Source organism: Lolium rigidum, chromosome 7, assembly GCF_022539505.1.
Source record: "Lolium rigidum isolate FL_2022 chromosome 7, APGP_CSIRO_Lrig_0.1, whole genome shotgun sequence".
NCBI lineage: Eukaryota > Viridiplantae > Streptophyta > Magnoliopsida > Poales > Poaceae > Lolium > Lolium rigidum.
The window spans coordinates 176,572,872-176,582,352 of NC_061514.1; the positions used below are offsets into that span (position 1 = coordinate 176,572,872).

At 45.3% G+C, this 9,481-nt stretch overlaps 1 protein-coding gene across 1 annotated transcript; it reads right to left on the reverse strand.

The window, feature by feature from the left end:
• Positions 1 to 3,007: 3,007 nt before the first annotated feature.
• LOC124674841 (protein LONGIFOLIA 1-like) lies at positions 3,008 to 8,175 on the reverse strand. Its single transcript, XM_047210896.1, has 5 exons — positions 7,765 to 8,175; positions 6,842 to 6,909; positions 4,649 to 6,742; positions 4,259 to 4,409; positions 3,008 to 3,807 (listed from the first exon to the last, which is right to left on the reverse strand). The coding sequence occupies exons 1-5, from the start codon at positions 7,907 to 7,909 to the stop codon at positions 3,008 to 3,010; spliced, it is 3,258 nt and encodes a 1,085-aa protein (XP_047066852.1). The 5' UTR covers positions 7,910 to 8,175.
• Positions 8,176 to 9,481: the final 1,306 nt, after the last annotated feature.

Genomic DNA, 9,481 nt, shown 5'->3' on the forward strand with positions numbered 1-9,481 from the left:
TGAAGTCCGCAGTGGGCTGGGCATACGATGGGCTGAATGGGCTTACGATAGAAGGAGCAAATTGCACATAACGTGTTTGGTAGTTGTTGCACCCGAACACAGAAATTAAACTATTTTTGCATCTTCCCCTCAAAAAAAAAAAAAAAAAACTAATTTTGCATCTCACCACATCTTTCTGTCTAAAAGTTGCAGCTAGCCTAAATAGAGGGATTTAGCCATTTAGGGGCTTAGGGCTTATATCTCATATTGTATGGATCTTGTAAAATACACGGTCGCATGGCCCATTTTTTAACCCATACGAGAATCAGAGAAAATGGCACACGGTCGCGCCAAAACGAAACTAGAAACTCGAACGGAGCTAGGCGTGTGGGTACTAGAGCAGGAGATGAGACCCGGCGGCAGCGGCAGACACGGTGGCGGTGGACGACCGGCTTTTAGGTTGCTGAATGAGGAGCCCCGCTCGTTCCCTTCCCCACCCAACAGGTGCTACCCGGAGACGAAGGAGGCAACGACTAAGGAAGAGACGCCGCTGGCGGTGCTTCGGCGGTGATGACGACGAATTCCGACAGACTCGTCAGCTTAAATGGATAATTACTCTGCATTTCGAGAATTTTCTGTCAATTCATTGTTTGCTAGGGTTTGGCTACCATAGGCTGAACAACTCTAGGTTGCTCCCTAATTTTGGGTCCAGATCCCGTAGATCCCGTATAAGTGCAGTGACTATCTTAATTTTTTGAGGTGATGATATCAGTTGCAAGAATTGTTTCTTAAGTGTGCAATTTGATGAAACAAATCATGCAAGCTGCAAGAAAAAAATTAAGTTTAGGATGCACACCAATTGCAGCTAGTTATTTATCAGATTTTAGAGTTTTAATATGCTTCTTTGTTCAATGCAGTATTTGTGGGACGGGAAGTAGAGGTTGACGTTGGCAGCATAACCCCAACTCCCCAAACTCTAGGTTGTATGTCTACTTCACACCTTGGCATGATGCGCAACAGCGGGATGAAGAAATGCACGAGGGAGAAGAATGACGCATTTGTTCCTCTAATTTGTATGAGATGATGTAAGCCATGTAGTGATTGCATAATCTGAAGACTCCGTATTTTGTATGTGTTAGGAAACACTTTGATTGTTATTTTGTGAAGTGCCCTGAGACTAATTGGAGCTTATTATCTCCCATGGGACCCTCAATATGGTTTGGTGGTGATGCACTGTATGATATACATGTTGTTATATTACTCAAATATTCTGATGTATTTTCACATAATTTATATATATTTTCTACCTTTATGCTCTTAATTTTTTAATTTGTCATACAGTTGTGGTATACAGTATAGGAATACATGTCTACATGTTAGATACACTTTAAATTAAGCCTCTACATCTCTCTATTTGGGCTAGCTGCAACTTTTAGACAGAAATATGGGGTGAGCTGGAAAAGGGATTTGATTTCTGTGTTCAATGCAACAACTACAGCAAACACTAGTGTTACGTGCAATTTCATCAAGAAGGAGAGTCCTTTTGCCCTAAGACTCGTTTGGATACAAGGGATCCAAAGTGGTAACCGCTCATTTCCCACCTTCTCGCTCTCTTGGCCGCCCTGGCTCCTCTTCCTCTCTCTTCTGGCGGCCTTGCTGGACGAACTGTGTGTGTGTGTTGGAGGGGAGGTCAGCCTCCTCTTGTAGATAGGTGTAGTTGTAGGTTGTTGTCCCATGTGGCTATTGAATTTATGTTGTGGAAGGTTTTCTCGATACCGCCACCTCGCGGTGAAATTGTCGAAGCAAGTACTCGATTTGCCGCCATGGTTGTGGCGCCATACGGAAAAGGGACGGCAAGCCTTTCTTCAATAAGCGTGCAAGAGCTTCGGGGGTGGGAGTCCTCGCCCTATCGTTTTTTGACTAATACTTGTTGTACTTTTAATTTCTAAGTCGCGGGATCTTTGGGGTTCCCTTAAGGAGTAGAGGACCAACATCCGAGTTCTCAAGAAGATCCTAAAGGACAAAGACCTTCAAATCAACGAGCTCAAGAAGAAGTATGACTCGGGTGAGCCCGAGGAGGTGTTGCGCAAGAAAAACCAAGAGCTCTTCAAGGACCTTGAGCTCAACAAGAAGGAGCATGCCGAGCACATTAAAGCCATGGAGGAATCTGCCGACATTGCCTTCAACAAACAGCGTGAAGAGCTAGCCTCCATGAAGGCCAACTTGAAAGAAGCACCTAAGCATGCATGCTGAAAACCATGTTCTCGCCGCCAAGACCAGCCAATAAGAGATAGCCGGGTACAAGGATGAGCATGACCAGTTCTATTATAAAATCCTTGGTAGGTGCCGACTTTGTTTCCTTAGTCGATTTTCTATTTTGACCTTTAGGATTTGTATTTTAAAAACACTATGCCTTTTTTGTATTTGCATTTTCAGTCCCTGCGGTTTGTCTGATGATGACACGTCTTCCTCGCACTGTCTACCATTGCCCATGTGAGGAATCTCCTGGAGCAATTATTGATGTGGGCATAATCCTTCGGGTGCCCTACGTTAATATATCGTGTGTGGTGTAACAAGAGGCCCACTTGATGACCTGCTAAGGTTCAAGAAACCCAAGATCATTTAGCAATTACAGAGATTAATCTCAAAAAAATAAAAAAAAATAGCAATTACAGAGCTTCGAGGCTCATATACGTGGCGTGCTAACAAGGACAAGCCCATCTCATGGAACCCTTTGTTGGGGAACTTTTCAGATATCCTGTTTTAGATTTGGAAATCCATGCGATTATTTAGATTCAGAACAGGCACATACATGAGACAATATAATTCGAGAGAAATGCTGTCTGACTTTATATAAGTTAATATTGAGAATAATAAGGTGGGTGTCCGAAACATGCACTCCTACTTCAGGTTTCTGCACTGCTCGCTCAAACCTCACACAAGACACAACCAGCCTATACAGACCTCATTCCTCTATTCAGACAAACCAAATCTTCAAACAGTCTGCTGCCACTGCCGGCGTAAGTCATTAGAAGAGGCGCCTCCTGCCGCGCCTGCCGGCCTTTGCCTGTGCGCCATCAGCGGACTCGCCGCGCACCACCTCATCGACAAGCTCCTTGAATATCGACCTCTCGATCTCCAGCACCATCCCAGGAAGTTGCTGCCGGCCGAAGCTCGTCGTCCACCCTTCCAGCCTGTGCAAGATGTCTGCATCAGGTATCACGCTGCTGCTGTCTTCATGGCACATCCGTGATCTCTCCGTCTTCAGGTGCTCGATCTCTGAACAAATGACCTTCACCAGCTGCTGACCGCTGGACACCTCCCTCACTCTGGTGAGCGAGCTGGTCGAATGTGCAGAGGTTTCCTTCTCATACTTCTGAAGGAGGAGACTGTTCACAGCGTCAAACATTAGCTTCCGGTGAGCTCTCTTGGGATCGTCAGACCTTCTGCTCTGATTGACGCTGTCGGGTTTGGATATCCATCCTGACTTCCGTTGCTCGAGCACGAGGAACAGGTCGGGGTTGACGGGGTAGCCAGAAGCGTGGAGCTGGATCTGCGACAGGCCTGAACTTAGGTCTTTCATCAGAAGTCCTGAGGCCAACAGGATCTCGGACACGTAACGGTGGTCCGGAATTTGTGCCTCGCACAAGAAAGCAATGTGATCGACAGGAGGAGCCTCGTCATCATCCTTGTGTACAGTCAATTGCTGGAGCTTCTGAAGAAGGCTCGCTACGTTCGCGAACTTATTGTTTCCGGGCTGAGCAGCGACATTCGCTGGCTTTGGACCGCAATGCTTCAGGGATTCTTCTGATGGATGCCACTCATCATCTGCAACAAAGGATGAAGAAAACATCACATCAATGCCACAAACTACTTTTATCATTATTGTTTTGCTAGAGTGAACATGCGGTGGATAACAACCAAATGTATTTGCGGTTCATTGATGATTCTACAATGATTGGGCAAGCATTAATCTTGAGTGATGGTACCAACCAGTCTATGTATGCCACGGCACTATTAATCTGCAGGCTGTAGCCATTGTGGTCAAAAGAGGCCAGTATGCTGTGCAAAAGATGAAAATAACTACCACATGGAGATTCAAGATCACCTGATCAAGGGAAACTGAGCAGAAGCAGCAAGTAAAGTTAACTACCTGTAAGTTCTTTTCATCTATCTCTAATAAACTTCTGTTTGAGTTCTTTTTTTCGAAGGAGCACAATTTCCCGATAATATGATCAAGAAACAAAGTTAGCAGAGCTGGTGAAATAGCTGGTCTTACCAACATTGGGTGAATCTGTGGTCTTGCTGGTACAGAAGGAATTCTCCTGGTCAAAAGAAGAGTCCAAAACAGAAACTGGACTTGGCCGCTCAGGGATACTTGCTGCAGGATCCAAAGATGACAGGTCCTTGTTTGCATCGTAACAGGTTTTCTGATTAACAAATGGACACAATAATAATTAGAAAAGTGGCATGGCACACTTGTAAGATTTTAAGTCTTCAGTATTAAATCCCACCTAGAGCCTTCACCATGTAGTTCATTTTACATTCTTGTGGTTTTGTGAAGGTGAATTAAGGATTATAATATTATTTTCACATTAATATAGCTTTGCAATATACACCTTTTCTTCCCTTTGAATGGAAAAACTATCTGGAAGAACGAATGGCTTACCACTTTTTGTGGATTTCTTCCTGCTGGAGTTTGATTGCCTCGCTGGAAGCTCAACGCATTAGCTTCTGCGGATCTGTCAGCACTTGTTACTTCAATGTCCAGCTCTGATATGACACTCATACTTCCTTCCGACTTTGTAGACATATCATCGCCTGGCTGGTTCAGGCTCCTTGCCCTGCTCTTTGCACCATTTTGATGGCCATCTTCACCTTGAGCAAGTTTTCTTCTAATTTTGCTTCTAGGTGACACTGTATCCAAGTGACTCCTATCTGCAGATTGCCTTTGGTTCTTGTTAGACTCCATAGAAGGAATTGGGGGTCTAGCCCTCCGCTCCAATTCGAGCTTTTTCTGTGGTAATCTGGTGCTACTGGAGTTTTTATGCTTCGAAAAGCTTCCATTATTGTCTCTTGGCGCCTGCTGTTTTCTTGATGAGCTCTCAGTCATCAACTGTGCACTAGACTTCTGTCTCCTGGTCATCATTTCGTTCCTTCCATTCGCTTTTCCATCAGGAGAAACAAGGGGCTGAGAAGCAGGCACCCTTGGACTAGATTTCGGATGTTGCCCAATAGCTGCCCTATTGATCCGCGAGATTTTCTTTTTATCAGTGCTATTGACTGTCCGCAGCTGCGTTAAATCGGATAAGCCCCCTAGTGGAACAACAGAAGAATCTTCATCACCCAAGTCTGCAGATTTTGCAGGCTTCATGATCACAATAGGTGATTTAAAGAATCTTTCTGCAACGCTCTCTTCTTCCACTGATGGTGATGAGGCCTCTTGAGACATCTGATTGGGATTTGGGTTAGTATTCAGTCTATGGTTAACATCAGTTACTGCTTGGCTATTGTAGTTTTCATCATATAACTTCAGCATAGATGCTTCCTCGCGCTTCTTGCTCTGCAACAATCCTTTTGCTTGCATCGAGTCCAGGATCTGCTTAAGTGCCCTGAGGTCCTTGTTGGAGTGCTGAAAATCAAGGTCATTCAGCCGTTTCTCTATCTCACTGTAAACTGATGCAGCAGGTTGCTCTTTTCCATGAGCTCCCTTGGACCCCTTTGGCAACTTTCTAGGTAGCACAATCCTTTCTTGCTGTTTCCACGGCGCAGATTCAGCTGGGAACTTAGAGTTAGGGACATTCCTGATCGTTGCATCCAGAATCCTTTGTTGCCGACGAGCAGGCTCATTATGCGAGGATAGGCTCAAGGGGATCAGTATGGGTTCTTGCTTCCTCTCTTGAACTGATATGGATGCCTGTGATGTCGTTGCCTTGCTATCGTTGGGCTCAGGTAGCTCTTCCAATCCCATGAGTTTTGCAACAACACTTGGGAGACGCTTACAGGCTGGTTGTTCTTGCTGGATCTCTGCATTGACTTCTTTATCAGAACTGATGGTCCTTTCTTCAGCATTCATGCTTTCCTTTGGCCGCATGTCCATTTCACAGGTCCTAAGAGGGCCTTCCTTGATGTCCAACGACAATCTTGGCATCTCCCTAAGTTTTGATGTTGATTCCCTCCCATCATACGAGAACCGAGGAGCATCATAAGACAGCCTTTGTTGCTGGCTAGATTCAGATGGATTCCAAGAGGACTCCCTGAGCTTGGCTAACACTCTGAGTGATTCATTAACGTCCATGGTTCCCTTGCTCTTTCCTTGACTACAACTGCTAGGGGGCTCAACAAAGCGTGTAGCTGAATCTCCATAGTTGTATCTGTGATCATTCACCGCTTCTTTGCTGGAAATTCTGATCGACAAATCACGAGTATCTTTATAAATTGAATCCTTTACAAGATTTCTTATACCAAGAGTCGGGTGGCTTGATTGAGCCGAGGGCATGTCGGAGGGCTCGATGAGGGTACCATCTGGGTAGTAATCTGGCCCATAGTCACTGTCAGGAGAGCTCTTGAGCCTCGGTGAGGACTTGAATGGTTTCTCCGGAAATAGCATTCGATCAGTGGATGATAAGTCCTGTTGTGTTGACCTGTTGCCATCAAGGGAGGAGAATGACGAACAGGAGGAGGATGAATAAGAGGTCTGTGATAACTCCACTGTGGATGATGCTCTTTGATTCTCAATCCAGCTTCTACTCAAGTTCTTGTCCTGAATGCAGATCGAAGCAAATCAGTCAGATTGTGAAAGCCAATACATGCATGCCTACTGGACCTGAAGTCCTGAAGTGTATACATAACTAAGACTTACAAGAACAATCTGGGGCCCGTATCTTGTGCGTTCTTCTCCGACGCTAGGGCTGCTTGACAGTGCATTGCCTGTTTTAGTAAGTGAAATAATTGTCAGTGGTGAGTCAGCCTAAAAATATATATTGCGCAAAATGAAAAATGAAAACACATTAACTCTTATAGCCGAAAATACATGTAGCAAAGCAAGAGAAATAATCAATCTTGTTGTGTTATAAAAAAAGAAGAGAAACAAAACAAAATGAAGTGTCAGTGTTGTCCAAATTTATTTATTTTTCTTTCTAGAAACAGTCACCAAAGAAGAGAAACAAAATGTCAGTGTTGTCCAAATATAAACTTTTTCTATAGAAAGAGTCTTCTTTAAATTTAATGAGTCATTCTCAGTGTTGTCAACATTTAACAGATAGATTTTTTATCCATAGTAGTACGGTTCAAATCTGTGTGCATGACAGAAGTGACTTATTCTAAAAGTGACTTATTTTTGTCGGTCGTCAGGGACCAATTTCCGGCTAATCAGTGCTGGTGCTCAATTGAAGATTTCATTTTTCAGGAGTAAACTTCCGTGTACTTCCACCCTAGATTATAAAAAATGTTAAATCCCCGCATCTCGCTGGCCTGCTCCCAAAATTAAGGGAAAAAGCTAGATCCACATAATTGGCACCAGCAGCTAGTGATTCAATGCAGGATGAAAGAAAACCGAAAAAACAGAGCGCATCAGCAACCTTAATTCATGCTAAGACCACACAAATCCCCGATCTATCTTCCAAAAGTAGAGCTCTAAATGGCATGAAAACGTTGGGAAATTGTGAATAGCGCGTCCAGTAAGCTAATCGCATGAAAATGCAAACACATAGACAATCGAATTTCGATGGAATTGACCAGAAAGAAAGCGGGGAGCAGTAGGCAGTAGGGAGGAGAAGATGAGACCTGGTGGGAGAAGCCTCTTGTGGTGGTGGGCGGCGATGGGGTAGCGGCGGTCGAACGCCTGCAGGATCCCGGTGACGCAGCCGATCTGCCGGTGCAGCTCCGGCCGCCTCTCTTCTCCCAACGCATGCAGGTACTTGGCCGGCATCTCCGCCTCCTCCTTCAACCAAGCACCTCGAGAGGAATCCCCAGAATGCAGGGAGGAGGAGCGCCGAACCAGCAGGTCCTCCCTGCTAGCAGCTCAAGAACAAGAACATCTCATCACACCATCACCCTTTCTTTCAGGGGAGCAGCCCAGAGGAGGAGGGGAAGATCTTGTGAGCTGTGACTCTGAGCAGGCAGCACGAGGGGCATGGCCAGCCTCGCCCTCTGCCCTCTGCAGCTCCAGGTACCAGATGAGGTGGCCTGTCTGGTAGAGGGGAGGTGCAAGAAGGTGCTCCAGAATCACCAAGAATGGTGGTAAGCTCCTCTATGACTGGAGAGTTGCTAGTAGAGGAAGGAAGGAAGACGTGTGAGGATGAGGAGGAGGAGGAGGGAGGGGCTTGACGAGAGAAGAAGGCAATGGCAGTGCCAGTGTATCTTTTAATCCATTTTACCAGAATGTGAGTACATTTAGTGTCCTGCTAAATGCAGGAAAAGAGGACTGACAATGTATACTTGGGTACTGGGACCTGGCATTCCAAGCAGAGCAGTGTGTGCATAACCAACTACCTAACGAACTATTAGGAGATGTGTTATTGCCTTGTTCTCTTTCTAGGCACCCCATGTGCACCTCCAAGGTCCTCCTGGCCCTACCCACCATGACACATGGTTGTCTTTGTGCGTGTGATCTAGAGAGATAGAGAGTCAACATCAGTTTGTCACCTTGCAAGTGTGTAAAACAACGTCGTGGAGAACGTGAAGGGTTTGTTGGCATCGGTAAAAGCTTCTCTCTCCGTCTCCAAACCAAACTGGTTGGTGACGAAGAAGACGATGATAAAATCTGACAGTCTGTTCTTGCAACCGTTACCTAGCTGTGTGCGCTGTAATTAGGACTGCAAATCATCTGCCTCATAGTATGTTTAACTGCACTGTTCCATCGTTTGGTCAAGGATGCATTAAAAGGGGAGTGCAGGGCCAACTAACAACAGTGCATTCATGGTGTGGATCCGTGAGGTGGAGAAGCAGACCAGCTCCAGCACCAATTTCTTGGCGTTGAAGCATGCACGCAGGTGTAGTGCATCAGTGCATGCCATGCTGGGCAGACTGCAGAGGGCAGTGATCCATTCTCTGTACCACACCATTTCTTATCTTCTTTTAATCTGCACCTCTCTTTTTTTTCCTCCTTCTTCCGACCCTTTGATTCAACATCATCATCACTTTTGCCCTTGAAGGTTCAGAGCAGTTATTTTAATTTCTAATCTGCAGTTCTTCTTTATTTGGTTCAGACTATTGAGCAAGTTGCAGCAAGCTGAGAAAATAATGGGATGGATGGCATGGACTTTTGGCTGAACGATAGTAGTATTACCCAAGCCCGGAAGCCCCATGTAATGGTACAACAAATGTATTGTTAACATTTTCAGATATGCAAAACTGTGGATGACTAGCAGCGTTTGGTCCACATTTGTGTCCAGACTTGAGAGTTGACCTAGCAGAAGAAGCTCATAAGCATGGAAATCCACTCACCAGTAATGATTTAGGCCTCTTCTTTTGGGCTTCTCAAGTGGCTTATAGGTTCACC

Coding starts and splice junctions, on each gene's coding strand:
- LOC124674841 (XM_047210896.1), bottom strand. CDS start 7,909: ATGCCGGCCAAGTACCTGCATGCGTTGGGAGAAGAGAGGCGGCCGGAG. Junction 6,743..6,841: donor ACGGGCCCCAGATTGTTCTT/GTAAGTCTTAGT, acceptor ATCTGCATTCAG/GACAAGAACTTGAGTAGAAG. Junction 3,808..4,258: donor CACAGATTCACCCAATGTTG/GTAAGACCAGCT, acceptor CCTTTGTTGCAG/ATGATGAGTGGCATCCATCA.